This window comes from Gossypium hirsutum, chromosome D12, assembly GCF_007990345.1.
Source record: "Gossypium hirsutum isolate 1008001.06 chromosome D12, Gossypium_hirsutum_v2.1, whole genome shotgun sequence".
In the NCBI taxonomy this organism is placed as follows: Eukaryota; Viridiplantae; Streptophyta; class Magnoliopsida; order Malvales; family Malvaceae; genus Gossypium; species Gossypium hirsutum.
This window is the reverse complement of record NC_053448.1, coordinates 56,688,991-56,704,366: the sequence shown is the minus strand read 5'-3', so window position 1 is coordinate 56,704,366 and position 15,376 is coordinate 56,688,991. Positions and strand designations below refer to the sequence as shown.

The 15,376-nt window shown below is 33.9% G+C and overlaps 2 protein-coding genes across 7 annotated transcripts; both read left to right on the top strand.

The window, feature by feature from the left end:
* Positions 1-3,542: 3,542 nt before the first annotated feature.
* On the top strand, positions 3,543-10,473 carry LOC121224294 (uncharacterized). Of its 5 annotated transcripts, none has more exons than XM_041107318.1 (11): positions 3,543-3,693; positions 4,564-4,643; positions 5,562-6,377; positions 6,485-6,742; positions 7,167-7,252; positions 7,403-7,827; positions 7,931-8,591; positions 8,706-8,936; positions 9,015-9,139; positions 9,239-9,522; positions 9,700-10,473. In XM_041107318.1, the coding sequence occupies exons 2-11, from the start codon at positions 4,641-4,643 to the stop codon at positions 10,327-10,329; spliced, it is 3,519 nt and encodes a 1,172-aa protein (XP_040963252.1). In that variant the 5' UTR covers positions 3,543-3,693; positions 4,564-4,640; the 3' UTR covers positions 10,330-10,473. The 5 variants fall into 5 exon arrangements, with proteins under 5 accessions (XP_040963252.1, XP_040963249.1, XP_040963251.1 ...); XM_041107315.1 differs by having other exon boundaries at positions 9,688-10,473; XM_041107317.1 differs by having other exon boundaries at positions 3,580-3,704; positions 9,688-10,473.
* A 1,075-nt stretch (positions 10,474-11,548) lies between these two features.
* On the top strand, positions 11,549-14,555 carry LOC107946747 (mitochondrial carnitine/acylcarnitine carrier-like protein). 2 transcript variants are annotated; one of them, XM_041107314.1, is made up of 5 exons: positions 11,587-11,717; positions 11,804-11,898; positions 11,994-12,065; positions 13,308-13,699; positions 13,912-14,555. In XM_041107314.1, the coding sequence occupies exons 4-5, from the start codon at positions 13,308-13,310 to the stop codon at positions 14,411-14,413; spliced, it is 894 nt and encodes a 297-aa protein (XP_040963248.1). In that variant the 5' UTR covers positions 11,587-11,717; positions 11,804-11,898; positions 11,994-12,065; the 3' UTR covers positions 14,414-14,555. The 2 variants fall into 2 exon arrangements, with proteins under 2 accessions (XP_040963247.1, XP_040963248.1); XM_041107313.1 differs by having other exon boundaries at positions 11,549-11,898.
* The last annotated feature ends 821 nt before the right edge of the window (positions 14,556-15,376 follow it).

Below are 15,376 nucleotides of genomic sequence, written 5' to 3'. Positions count from 1 at the left end.
AAAAAAACAATTCTTCTCTTTCTTTTTTTAATAACTAAAGGCTTAATTTAGATAATAATAATTAAATTAATAAAAATATAAATATTAAGATGTAAATTTATTATGATGGATATCATTTATAGATATAATTTTGGCGAATTTAAGTTAATGGAAAGTAGGAAAGAAGAAAATATTCTATAATTTTTAATTGCCTAATTTCGCTTACATCATATGCGATTAAAATATTAGTTTCTATTAGTATAATCTAACTTAGTGGTGTCTCATTACATATTTTTGGTTATGAAAATAATATAGCAGCTAGTGGAGTTATCAAATTCTATTTAAATTAAAATAAGACTTCCTGTGTTTTTCTTTTAATAATTAGCCGCCATTCATAATTTAATGACTCTTTCTAACTTTAGAAATTTTTAAAATTTAAATTAATAAAAATAAAAATATATTTTAATTTTCCTAAAAATAATAATAATTTAATTTAATCTTTTAAAAATTATAAAGATATAAAGTATTAAAATAATAAAATTACAATTTAATTTTTATCTCCCTAAAATTAAACTCGATGGCCCATTGAAGTATATCTCACAAAACGTTTTCATAAAGTTGGTACTGCATGCACCGAAGCACAAGCCCACATGGGTCAACAACGTTGAGAAAACCCACAAAATGAAACCACTGATGAGGTCACTGACTCAGTGCCTGATCTTGCCTTACTGCCTCCCCTCGAGGTCAATCACATCTGAGCAATCGTTGAAGGTATTTGTAAAATTAAGGTTGCAATAAGAAGCACGGGGAACATATAAGATGCAAAACAAAATGAAAAAAGAGTAGTCAATACTGTCAATTTAAAATTAGCATAATTCAATTTCCACATTAACACAAATGTTTGACCTAAATTACTATTGTTGACAAATCATGTCATTTGAGAAAATTATGGGCTAGTCTGTCACAATTATGTCATTGTATTTTATTACTAAATTACATACAATTTTTGTCAAAAAAATTGTATGTATTAACTGTTTTTCTAAATAGTAATATCAAAATTATAATATATATTTAATTTAGTTGTATTTTTATTACAAAATTAGCTTTAATTTACAATTAAAAAGGAAACAATTTTGTTTTTAAAGGAATGATTTGGGTACTAATTTACTGAATTAATCAAGGTAAATTATTAATAAATAATATATTACTAATGTAACAAAAGAAAATATATACGGAATTATAGGATAAGTTTGTGAAAATAGGACGACAATAATGGTAGTGTATTGCAAATAAAATAGAGAAAATAAAATACACAAAATTTTACGTGGAAACTCTGTTGAGAAAAAAATTCACTATGTTGAATTTGAATGATATAAGAAAAGAGATGATTACATCTATTTATAGATTTAAAACATTATTCTAATCAAATTCAAATAGAAGTAATGCAGTAAGATTAAAATACCTTATTCTAATCAACATCAAATAGAGGAAGTAAACTTCTATACGGATTCCAGTTGTGCAGCTTGTATTCAGACCTTTGGCCCTTGGCCCTTGGCTTTCGTCCTATCTTATCACTTGTATTTTATGTTTAACAGGAATTTAGATCACACGATTTTGGAAAAAAGTTATTTTTCTTACATTTAAGGAATTATTTTATTAAATGTTTGAATTTATCTGTGTTTTTTTTTAATAATTAACACTATGCCAAATGACATAATTAACTCTTGAAACTAAAATTTTCTTGTTTGACCCCCATAGTGGGATTCATATGTATATTAATATTTATAAGTGGCCATTAGAGACCTCTTTATCTTCTTGAAAATTGCATCGTCGTGTAAAGATTCATCAAAATCTTCACCTCAAAATTCCCACACATCAATCCTATTATTTTTGTGTCTGTAATTAAAAAAACCAATATAAAATGGAAAACTTATCACAGCATGATATGGATAATGCATTATAACATAAAGTTATGAAGTAGTAAAATAATATAAAAATATACTAAATTTATTTAGCAGCGTGGCAAACAAGTGTTACGGAACAGCCACGTATTGAAGTTGCATGAATCATGAATTAACTTCATCTTAAGGTGTTCCATAAATTTCTTAATCTCAATAATTGTATTTTTCTTAATTTTTTAAATTTAAGCATCAATTTTAACCCACAATTCTAATAAGAAAATATACATAAACTTCAATAATAATAAATATATGAAATTCCTTTAACGGGTTAATGAGATAATAATTTAATTGAGAAATATTAATTTATATGATTTTATTTAAATAATAATTAATATTTCTTAGTCTCAATACCCGACGTATAAACCAAATCCGAAGAGGTAGATAAAACTTAGGTCCTTAGATAAAAAGATATATTGCAATTTTAGGTCCTATTTTTGTTTAGTAAATATAATTTAAAATATTTTAGTTTGACTTAGTAAAGTTTCTTGGCTTCCCCGGGTGACATAATCTCATATGTAATGTTAATAATCCCAGTGTCCCACCGTTACTCTCACGCAGAACAATTCTCTTTAATATTTTTTATATACCCATAATGAAATCATAAAAGTTATTTTTTAAAGCAAAACAATACAGGAAAAGTATTATGTTTTAATGTGTTAATAACTTATGAAAAATGAGACGTGGTTTTTATTAAAATAGTTAAATATTCAAATTTAGATGGGTAATGTGTTTATCTATGATTAGTGTAAAAATAACGGTGGCGATGAGATTACATACTGTAATATGAGACAAAAAAATAAATGCATAACACTAAAGATAAACACCCATCCAAAGAGGTTCTTAGTGTTAAGTGTATATATATTTAAATTCATAACAATATAGTTAAAATATTATTTGTTACTGTATAAAAAGAATAGACACTTGATAATTTTATATAAAATTAGGACTCGATTAATAAGGAGATAAACTCAATCAAACTCTTAATAATAATTTATACACTATTAATAATAAATAAGATTATTTATATTTTTTCAATATAACTACAGTTTTGATCTGACGATAATATAGCTAATGAATGATTTAAAGGATGAAAAAACCATGTAAGGTATAAAAGTTCTAATATTAGAAGTAAATGTAATGACATCTTAGAAATAAAAGAGGTCCAGTTGGGGACTTCCAGGAAAAGGGCAGTCAAGTTGGGCGTTTGGTGTATCATTTACGGAGCATAACTAGAGGCACGTGTCACTTTTTCGTTGCTTCCTTGTAAAATAATATCTGCCCCCCTTCCCTTATAGTAAACCAACGCACACGGTGCAAGTTAGCGTCCCATCGGCCCCACGCGTGACGTCCCGGACTTTCCCGTTAACTCAGCTGCGATCAAATGCGGGCACTGTTATGTCCATTCACCACTCTTTGCTCTCTACGTGGCTAAATTCGTAGAAATGGTTGACACGTGGCATAACCTGAAAGCGTTAATTCTAGAAAATTCTGATTAGATGAAATCGACGGCGTTAAAAACCTAAGAGCAAGTAGGGCCTAGTAATACACCGACATTAGCACCAAATAAAAAAAAATTTACTAAAAAAAAAAATCTAACCTTCTCCTTATTTAAAAGGCAAGCTAATAAAGAAAAATGAAATTGTATTATGTACTATTTTTTTTTCTCCTTCATAGAGACTGAAGAAGAGAGCAGAGAAAACGTTGCAAAAAGGGGAGGATCTCTATAAAAGGAAGGCAAAGGAGAGAAAAAGAGGTCTTTTTGGAGTTAATTTTTTTCGATTTGATTATATTTGCTGTTATAAAATTACTTTCATTTATCTCAAAATTTTCATGTACTTGTGTTCTTTTTATTTGATGACTTAAGGTTGTTTCATCTGGCTGAGTCTTGTGCTTTTTATTTTGGTTTTTCTTGATTTTTTGTTTGGGATACGAGAAAATCCAAGTTTAAGAATGTGAAGGAACTCTATGGTGGAAGTGAAACTGAGATTTTAAAGCCTAAGGCATGGAATTCCTTTTTACTTGTTCTTTCGTTTGTTGATTCATCGTTCTTGGATAGTAGAATTAGTGATCAAGGCTAATTATTGATAATTTTAAGGCTTTTTAGGTTGGGATTATTGGGTTTGGGATTTTTTCCGCCGATGTATTGCTTTTCTTTGATTTGTTATAAATGATTGTTGACAATTTCGTATTGCTGATTTTTTTTTTTGGGGGGGGGGGGAGGTTCACTTTTATTTATTGTTGTCTCTAGTGGAGTGTCAAAATTGGTGGCAAAGATCAAGTAACCATTTTTCTTCTTCAAATATGAAATATTCAGTTTATGATGTAAAGATATATATTAGAAGTGTTTGGTGGTTTAGCTCGTGTTGCATTGGTTTTTTTGAAACCTAAAAGATTGGCTATTTTAATACACTAAATTGAAGTGATCAAGAGATAATTGTTGCCCTTTGTTTTTTGTTTCTCTTCTGTTCTTACCTTGTGTATTCTCATTAATCAATTCAATGCTTGTCAAAATATATTGTATTTGCTGTGTCTTCGTGTAATGTGTTAACTTTGTAGTTTTAGCATTGTAATTTTACTTAGTGAATAGATCTTCGTGTTATTTTATTGTTTGATATCTGTACAGGTCTCATCAGTGGTGATATAGGAAGTTTGTTTTCAGAAGGGCTTCCTGATGAAGCCGACTGCTCTGCTGCGTTGAATATGGTAAGAAACTTCTTAATTGTGCAGCATGTTTATTGATTTCTTTTAGTTTTCTCACTACTATGATTCAGTGAACAAAATTCTCCATGCAGATTAAATGCATTGCTTATCTTTAATGCTCCTTTCAAAGTTTTTCTGATAAAGTTTGGCTCTGCCTGCAGTTTTTAGTTGTCTTGTTTTAAGTTGAATGTTTATTTGGTAGAGTAGAAGAAATAGAATCAAACAAATAACATGGAGACATTACAATGTTTTGCGGTCTCTGTCATTAGGATTGTGTCCTAAGAAGGAACATAGCAATAGTGATACTTTGATAACATCTATGAATTTAGTAGATTTGATGTCATCTTTCTTGAGCTTCATCTGTGATGCATGGGCTCTTTGAAAATTAATGAAGAATCTCTTCCATTTTCTGAAAGGTGTTGCCATAGGTTTTATCATGGTATTTATTTTCCCTTTGCTAAGAAGGGAGAGTTATATGGATTTGAAGTTTCTTCTTTCGGATCTTTATTCCGATGCATGGACACTATTGAAAAGCAATGAACTATCTATATTCTATATTCTAAATAGAGTTTGCAATCGATTTTATCATGACATTTATTTTCCCCTTGCATTAATAATTAAAATACTGACAATGCAGAAACACATGATATGTGGTTTCCATTTGTACTAAATTTGTTAACCCATGATGAGATATCATTTTTTATATATACCATAGAAAAGAACACGTTGACAAAGTAAAAAACCTCATTAGTTTTGCCTATATTGTAATTCCTGTGCGACTTTGATATTACTTTGGTTTGTGTGATTCTTGTTAATATAATGCTCTTTCTGTTGTGCTTCATAAATGTCAGGTTTTTCCCCGTTCTATTTTCTTATTACATTTTTTTTCTGTCTTGGTTGTGATTCACTATTGCCTATCAGGGATCATTTAATGCTGAAAATGGTTTTGGCGGCACCCAATTGTCAAGCAGGGAACTAGGTTTAAAAGAAGAACCTGGAACATGCAATGTGTGTGTTTCTTCATTTTCACCGTGTGTGTCCAAACAAATGGCATTGACAGCAACAAAGACAAATGAGTTTCTAGGCAAAGCCTGTCAAAAAAAGGATAGTGACCATTACTCTTTTAACGATGCTGATTTGTCATCTCCTCGGATGAATAGAGCATGCAATGATAGACAGCATACAAGCAGTGAGTCAAGTCATCCTCTCAGTGTATGCTTGAGTCGCGAATCCTTCTCTGATGTTGTAGAGAGTGAAGAAACGTTGAGGGATTGTAACACCTATGAGAGCATCAAGATGATTACAAAAACAAACCTGCCTTCGGCTTGTGCAAATAATATTGGGCCACTGAAAGCACCAATCTTTCATAATAAATTTGTCCCCAATAAGTTTGAGAAACAAGAGTCAGAATGCCTTGGAGATAATATTTCATTTGTGTGTGTATCAAACTATGCAAAAACAAGGGCTGCTGACCATACTAGTGATGCAGACAAGAAAAATGCATCTTACAACTCAGCTTCAGTTGATAGGTTCCCTGGGACTGAAAAGGAAGTTAACGTTCAACCTGCTTGTTTTCTAGTTGGTAGTCCTTGTGGTGATGTAGATGATAATCATCCAAGGAGATCAAACAGATCGTCCATTGAATCTTCCCAGGAGATTTTGTATTGTTCAAACAAGTCAGATCTTTCAGAAATTTCATCTTTACGAGATTCATGTGCTGGTGCCAGCTCAGCAAAGGTATTCTTGAAATTCCTACTTTTTATGTGGTGAAATTTATTAATGTTTCTGTATATTTTTATCATCTGCTTGGAACTAGAAACTGAAAATTAAATCTTCATTTCCAGAGAGAACATTCCGAGTGTTCTGAGGAACAAGTCCAATCATCTTTTGCCAGAACAGGTGCTGTACAGGTTGGCAGTCAGATCGGTGATGGACATAACTATGCTGAATCTATGGAAGTTGATAATAGAACAAATGAAAGAGAGCAAACAGCTGAACTAAAGTCCACTACAGTGGCTAAGGAAATTAATATGGAGGAAACTAATATTGGATCACAGCCTGCTGCTGCTTGTAGTGATGCACCAGACAGCATTGAGTATGAAGTACGTAAAATGCTATTCCAGTTAAAGTCTTATGTTAGGCATCCTTACAATAGACCTTTGCATGACTAAATCTACTATTAAATCTTCTACATGGTCTGAAAAGATGAAGAAAAAGCTTTGTATATTGACAACAGGTATTTTTTGGCTTGACAAAGCATGAGATAGAATATATTTTAATGTTGCCACTTGGATACATATATCTCATTTTAAGAATAGTTGCCCGAGGAAAATTTTCATAAGTTTCTTACTGTCCATTAATTATAATGGTGGTACCTTCTAAATGTTGGTTCTCTTTTCTTGGCTTCCAATTATCTTTACAGGCACAAGACCCGTGCAAATGATGAACTCCATTTTCTTTCTTGCTTTATTTTTGCTGTTCAAAAGAGTTGGCCTTCTGTTATTAATTGTTGTATCTGATTATCAGGTCAAAGTTTGTGATATATGTGGTGACATAGGTCGAGAGGAGTTGCTTGCTGTTTGTAGCAACTGCAGTGATGGAGCAGAACACATGTAGGTCTTGCGTTTCTGCCTCTCTCATGCATGCATGCTTGCCTTTTCTTCATATTTTTTATTAGTTGAAATGTATGGTGTTAGTGTATTTATAGTTTCTTCCTTTTATCACGGGACACTTAAATGTTGACATTCCATTACATGAACCAGTTATTGTATGCGTGTGAAGATGGACAGTGTTCCCAAAGGTGATTGGATGTGTGAGGAATGTGCGCTCAGTAAAGAAACTGAGGCGCGAAAACAAGACAAAATGGAGGGAGGAGTTAAGATTTTAAAAAAAACACATGCTTCAGAATCAGAAACCAAACCTTTGGAGGTCGAGGAAAGTGAAGCACATAAAGTTAGTTCAACTCCTTCGTTTACTTCAAAGAGACCTTCTGGCAGTTTACAAGCAGTTAGGAATAAGGCTTTTGGAACAGATTTGAAATCACCTACGACATCGAGTTGCAGCAGCAAAGTTTCGAATCATCAATCTGGAGGCCACTCGTCTAGCACTACTCCGAGAATTGTGTGCTCGCCTACTGAATTAAGGAGTAAATCACTTAAATTGCCATCACAATATCAGGTGTCAAAGGGTATATTTCACATACACCTTAATGGTTGAAGCTGTGCTTTATTAATTATAATGTCAACCTAGCACATTTACTAACTGAATTATTTTTTGTTCTGGTGATGCAGGATTACTTTCCAAGTCCAAATCATTCTCTAATAGGAGCTTAAAAGAAGATGTCCAACTGCTGAAGGAAGGCAGTTGTGGCAATGAAGGCTTGGCTAAAGGAACTGCTGCTAGTGAGAGTGAGAGGAGGATTAAAACGGTGTCTAAATCTATGTCATTGAAGAATATGAGCTATACTGTGAATAATAGTAATCATGACACTAAATTACTTCCCAACTCTTCTCGCGTTGAGGATTTGAAGAGATCAAGGCATCCAAAAGGACAGTCTCCAATTAAGACACAAAAAAAATTGAAATTATCCAACAGCAATGCACTTGCGTGGGCTGATAAAAGAATTGCTTCTGTCAAAAATGGTTTGGCATGCCCTTCCAGTTCCTTGTGTCATGATTTAGTGGATGTGAAAGGTCATGAAACATCAGATAATTCCTTAAAAACATCTAGTACTTCTGCACAAAAAAGTTTTCTGACTGAAGAGAAAAAGAGAGTTCTTAATGTGAGGCACTGTGTTGAGTACTCTACAGTGGTACCTGCTATCAGTAAAAAGCATTTGAGTGCTGCTGTGCAGTCTGAACGGCCTTGCCCGAGAGATTCAACTATTTTTGCTTCTGGAGTACATGTGCCTTCTTGGATTTCTGTTGTTCCACAGCTTGATTCTATATGGCAGTATGGCTTTTATTGCCTTTCTTGTTGTTCATTTTGAAATTTGTCAATGACTCCCACCTTCTTAACTGCTCATCTATTCGGTGTCTTATACATACCTTCTGACATGTTCTGCAGAGGCAAGTTTGAAATTCAAAGGAGTGGTGGACTTCCATTTACTTGTGATGGACTGCAAGCACACTTGTCAACTTATGCCTCACATAAAGTTCTTGAAGTAGTGCAGAAACTGCCTCTAAAACTGTCGTTGGAGGAAGCACTTCGATTGAGCATGTGGCCCACTCAGTTCATGAAAAGCCATGCCACTGAAGATAATATTGCGCTCTACTTTTTTGCAAAAGAACTTGACAGGTTTGTGGAAATGTTTCTGTGTAGAAGAGCTAATTTTCTTTCAGATAACTCAGGTTATTTTACATGCTTCTTGTGCAGTTATGAAAGAAGCTATAAGAACTTGTTGGATAGGATGATTAAGTATGATTTTAGCCTCAAAGGGAACTTTGGCGGGTTTGAGCTTTTAATATTCCCCTCGAACCTACTTCCAGAAAAATCTCAGCGTAAGAGTTTGATAGTTACATTTCGCATGCATCATATAAACAAAATGAAATTTGCTTTTTCATTGTTGGACTAAGTCTTACAAAGTTTGAACATTGCAGGTTGGAATAACATGCTGTTTTTATGGGGTGTCTTTAGAGGAAAGAGGGTTCAGTGCTCAGAACAAATTTCAGCCATGTCTGCTTCCGAGAAATTGTTCCCACCTGGAAAGTCAAGTGAAAGTTTATCTGCATTGAACTCCAACGCTTTTCCGAACTCAATGACAGTGGCTTCTGGAAAAAATGCTGAAGTTTGTGAAACCAAAGAATCTTCTTCGGAACAGAAGATGAATGCCCCGGATGTACAAATAAGTAGTCAGCAAGTGGGCATAATCGACTCATCTCAGGTAAAATTTTTTACTCTCTAGTTGTTTTGCTGATAGTGTCCAATTAAAAGGGGGAAATGGTCAGAGAGTGTTATAATGATCTGTCATTGATGAAATGGGGCATCTTACTTTTGCTGTTTTGGTTCCTACCATACCAATTAATATTTGTTTTAATGACTGATATAGTGTTTCATGCAGAGAGAAGAAAGAGAGTCAAGAAAAAGACCTGAATTTGATCTCAACTGTTCTCTTCAAGAAAAACAAGAATATTTTGCAGATCATGTGGAGGCTGATGATGCTAATGACGGCAAGAGATTAAAGAGTTGTTTTGGTGGAATGGCTGTAGATAGGAATAGGATAAAAGATATAATAAATGATAGATGTTCCCTTCCTGTAAATGGCAGAGGCCCTACCATCTACGGCAATGAAGTGTATGATATGTCGATAGTTCCTCCAGAATCGGATTCAGTAGGTAATAAGTATAGCTGGAAGCACTTGTTGCAGCAGCAAGTTCTTTCAAATGACAGTGGGAAACAGGTAAAGTCAAGTGTTTCAAATCTTGAGCTTGCCCTTGGGGTTGAAAGGAGCCTTTCAGCTCACAGAAATATGCCCCCATCTTTGATGGTGATGAGCAGTGGGGATCCACGAGACGAGATCTCCGACACTAATCCTTCACTTGCTCTTTCCCTTGCATTGCCTTATCCTAAGGCAGGCGGTAGCGGCAGTGGCAGCGGCACCACATTCAAACTTGCTTCAGACATGAAGTTACCCAAGTGCCAAGAGGTGAACACTACACTGTCGCTTTTTGGTGGCTCTTCAGAATCTTAGGTATACAGTTATGGGTGTTTGTAAATAGAGCTCTCAGGACAGTTTTATGATAGTTTCCAAACTTTCTATATAATATGAAAAACATACACAGAAGAAGACTTTCTCACCACTTATATTAATAAATAGTTACACTCAATTAAATTATGAATTTAGCAATCTTTACTTATGTTTTCCATCCACCCAAAGTGTCAAAAATACCTAGCCCAAGCCTAGCTCAAAATGAGATGCTTATCTCTTAGCTAAAGAGCTAAAAATTGATTTGACAATTGCGTTCGGACCAGATATCCGGTTAAATTGTAAATTAACATGTTATTTTTTAAATATTTTTTACATATATATTTACAATAATTTCTTTGTTTCTTAATGAAATATATATACGTTTTTACGCATAGATATTTATAATATAACTTTTATTTTTTTTAAATATTATATATACATGTAAATATATCCAAATAAATACATTTATATGCCGATATAAATTTCAAAATTGTTAAATAAATTGAATAATTTAATTTAATAATTATATTTTAAATTTAGATAAAAAAAGAGAGAGTAGAAGTTAATTTAAAATATTAAAATTTTGTATCCACGAGTGCTAACCAATACATATTGGTACAAATCAATATTTGTCGAAATAGTCTAAAATTAGACCAAAATGAAATTTAGACAATTTGATACTGATTTAAAACTGGATGGCATGTATCGGTATCAAACGATACCGACTATTATGATCTGAATATTTTAAAATAATTGCAAAAAAAAAATACAAAATTATTAAAGTTAGATTGGGTGTAATTATATTTTTGAATATAAAAACAATTAAGAGTATATTATTTGAATATCTCAAATTATTGCAAGAAAGTCTAGAAATTATTAGAGTTAGATAAGGTGTTACATTTTAAAAAATGAATTAGAAATAAATTTTGAAAGTAAAAAAAATGATAAGAGTAACATTTGGTTTGATTCAGTTTTCACAAATCATTGATAGCATTATCGGATTAATATCATTTTAGGTTGAGATATTACATGCACAAACAATTGTATTTAATGTCTACAATTAAATTAAAATTTATATATTAAAATAAATATTGAATTTTCGGTTTCAAAATATAAAATTATTCTAAGTAATTTGAGTAGTGGATTCACAAATTATAAAAAAGTAAGTAAATATGAAATATGAATGTAATGGCAAGGTATATTAAAGTCAAACACAACAAAGAAAGAAGCAGCCAATCACTACAAGTAACCGGTTATTGAGTCGCTTTCCAAAACAAAAAACCTATACACATATAGGCAGTTGGTCATCCAAGGCCAAAACCAGCAATATCATTTTGTAGTCTCAGTTCAGTGTGTTTTAGGAGCTAACCAGATTGGCTTCACCCTTCTCTGTAAGTCCCCAACCCCAACCACTCTCTTCTGGATCTCGATTTAATACTACCCAATGATCCGTTTCACGTTTTCCTTTTATTCCTAGATTCTCTCATCAATCTCTCACCTCCCCAAACTCCATTCAAATTAAACCCAAAAAGAAGACCAACTTTTTAGGGACTGCTCTGTCACTTTATGATGGTATTTTCCTCTGTTTCTGTTTTTTGGATCATTTGTCAACCTTACAGAAATGTTCTTGGATCTGATTAATGAGTTTCTTATTATTTTTTCATCAGATTTGATCACTTGGTTTGGGACTTGAACTCTCTCCAGAATTTGGTTCTTTTCCATTGTGTTGTGTTTTCAAGGTAAGATTCCTTTTTCATGTCGAATGTAAATGTATCAGTCATTTGAATTTCTCATGGGACCCTGTTTTAGTATTCAATTTATTTTCCCTACACTTGTTCAACTCAATTGTGTCTGTAAACCATCATCCATTCGTCATGTTCGTTTTCGAGTTCCAATATTTTGGGGTTGGTTACTTCAATTGAAGTGCGTGATCTTATGTTTTTATATAAAACCCAGGTCTAAAATGGCGTAAAAGATTGAACTTTGGGCTTGTCCTAGAACCCTGTGATTGTTTAGTGTACTTTGTTTCAAAAGGATGTGCTCTGAGGACCTATATTTGATTCTATTTTCTTTCCGATGTAACTGATATCTTGCCTAACTCTCCTTTCCTTTTCTTATTGCTGCCTAAATGTGATATTGTGTTATGTTTTCTTTTCCTTCTTAAATTATCATTTTGCAGTTTAGAGCTTTAGATTTCAATGCTTTGTTTGTGGTTTTTAGTTCTTCAGTTTCTTAACCCTATGCTTGAGGTTCTTTACCTTTTCTTATTATTTTATAATGTTAATATCTTTGTTCAATACTGTCTTCTATGTTGAACTGTTCTTGCAATCGAATTATTGAACCACAATATTAGAAGCTTACACCATTTATAAATTTAAACCAACTGGTTGTGGCTATTTTATAAATTTACACCTTGTTTAATGTTTCCTATACTATCAACTATTGTCAAATCTTTAGCTCAAATCAGTTCTTTGCTCACTTTCTGAAGCCAAAGTGATTTATGCATAAAAGTTTCAAGGCTAATTGCATTTTTAAGAAAGAGAATGCCCACTAAATATCAGTTATGGGTTAATTTCCAAGCGTAAGCTGTTGAGTAGCTGCTAATTGTTCATTTGTCCTTATCTCCATTTCACTTAAAAAAGTTCATGTACTACTAATGTTTCGATCTACCTCCTTTGGACCCTTGTGGTAGAGTAACCTGATTTCATTACCATAAGCATGCATACCGGTTTGTGCTTTGGCTTTATTATATCTGCCAATGAGAACCAAAGCATATATGTTGTTGTATTATAAGCAATGGCTGCAGTTATAGTGAAAAGGGTTGCGAATAAAGACCATGCATTAATGCATTTTCGCCTGTACAGATATAAGATTGATATCAGAGATATGTATTCATTCTCAGGGAGGAATAGCTTTCCATTTAATGGATCCAATGCTGCTTCAGTAAATTAATTGTTTTACTACACACTTAACTTCTGCAGATGGGAGACGTAGCTAAGGACCTAATTTCTGGAACTGTTGGAGGAGCATCACAGTTGATAGTTGGGCACCCTTTTGATACCATCAAGGTTAAGCTTCAAAGCCAGTCTGCTCCACTCCCTGGGCAGCCACTGAAATATGCTGGTGCTATGGACGCTGTCAGGCAGACAGTAGCCGCTGAAGGTCCAAGGGGACTGTATAAGGGTATGGGGGCTCCACTGGCTACTGTTGCAGGCCTTAATGCCGTCCTCTTTATGGTGAGAGGGCAAATGGAGGCATTGTTGAGATCAGAGTCTGGTGCCTCCCTCACAGTTAACCAACAGATAGTAGCAGGGGCTGGGGCTGGAGTTGCTGTTTCATTCTTAGCTTGCCCCACTGAGTTGATCAAATGCAGGTTGGCATCATGGCTTTTCATATTCCTTTTCCTATCAAATTATAGTTCTAGTACCAATTTTGTCGCTCAACCAGTGTGCACAACGTGGATGTATCAAGTGCTGATGAGTTTTTTAAAATATTTTTCTCACTTTGTCATTTGAATGGGATAACTATCAACTCCTAAATTCTTTGGACATAATATTTACTTATTGGATCTTATGGTGAAAGCAGATTACAGGCCCAGAGTGCATTGGCACATTCTGGCTCAGCTAGTGTGGCAGTGAAGTATGGAGGGCCAATGGATGTAGCTAGGCATGTTCTCAGATCAGAGGGTGGCGTAAGGGGGCTCTTCAAGGGATTGGTTCCCACCTTGGCTCGCGAGGTTCCAGGAAATGCTGCTATGTTTGGTGTGTATGAAGCACTGAAGCAGTACATGGCTGAAGGACCAGACACTAGTAAATTAGGAAGAGGGTCTTTGATCGTGGCAGGAGGCTTGGCCGGAGCTTCATTTTGGATCTTTGTTTACCCAGTTGATGTCATCAAGAGTGTGGTCCAGGTGGATGACTATAGAAACCCCAAGTACACTGGCTCCATGAATGCATTTAATAGGATATTAGCCTCAGAAGGGGTGAAAGGCCTATTCAAAGGGTTCGGCCCTGCCATGGCACGAAGCATTCCCGCGAACGCCGCATGTTTCTTGGCATTCGAAGTGGCGAGGTCTGCTTTGGGCTAAATCAATTGCTGTTGCACTCTGATTCCGATTAAAAGTTTACTGTTGTTTTTATTGAAGCCATTTTATGTGTGGATTAATCATGATATTCGAATGAAGTTTTGGCAATATGATGACAGCCGACGACAGGATCTCCATTCTTCAAGATTGCTGTAACTTCCATTTGATTGTATGTACGGAAGAAAAACATTTTTGTTTCATCAAACGCCCATATATAATCATGTTGAATGCAAACAGGATCAAAAGCAAAGTTCAAGCATCTCAAATGAAAATTCAGTTTTTAGAAGGAAAGAAAGAGCAGTTTTTCTTTTTCAACAAAGAAAAATTCATCGATAAGTAAATTTTAAAGGAAAGGAGCACAAAAGCTCCGGTACTTTCGGAAATAAAAACCAAAAAGTTGCATATTAAGTGAAATGAATGTTTGATTGGAAGTCAGACCACACCGGCTCGAGGGGATTTATTATTCCGAAGAAAACTCCTTTGAGCTGAAAAAATGACTAGATTCAGAAAACGAGAAGAGAGCGACGAAGGGCTGTTGGCAACTGGTTGACGGAGCAGACCTGGATGACGAATAGAGGGAAGTAAAAGGAACAAAAAGAAAGGGATGAAAAGAAATAAGGTAGAGGAGAAAGGAAGATGGGAACTGGACAGCTAGTTCCAACCTAAACTATCACACAGGCAAAGCTTACAAACTAATCCTGCAACCTTGAGGATGAGGTGAACACATTTAGCCAATGGATCAAATGTTGGGTTTTTCGTTTCTATAAAAAAAATATTTTGATCCAGTTCAAAAGTTAATTATATTATAATTTTGATGAAAAATACTAAAATTGACTGACTGAAGTTTATTATTAGAATTATTTGATAATGACAGAATTAGAAACAATTATTGATGATTGATTCAAGTGATGCTTCTCTACTTAATTTCTTTATAAGTAATTTCATTTCATCTTTCTCCTCTTAAGA

Bases quoted from the DNA above. Each gene is read 5' to 3' on its own strand.
- LOC121224294 (XM_041107315.1), top strand. The intron at 6,743-7,166 runs GTACGTAAAATG...TCTGATTATCAG, and splicing joins CAGACAGCATTGAGTATGAA to GTCAAAGTTTGTGATATATG. The intron at 9,523-9,687 runs GTAAAATTTTTT...TGACTGATATAG, and splicing joins GCATAATCGACTCATCTCAG to TGTTTCATGCAGAGAGAAGA.
- LOC107946747 (XM_041107313.1), top strand. From the start codon at position 13,308: ATGGGAGACGTAGCTAAGGACCTAATTTCTGGAACTGTTGGAGGAGCA. The intron at 13,700-13,911 runs GTTGGCATCATG...TGGTGAAAGCAG, and splicing joins ACTGAGTTGATCAAATGCAG to ATTACAGGCCCAGAGTGCAT.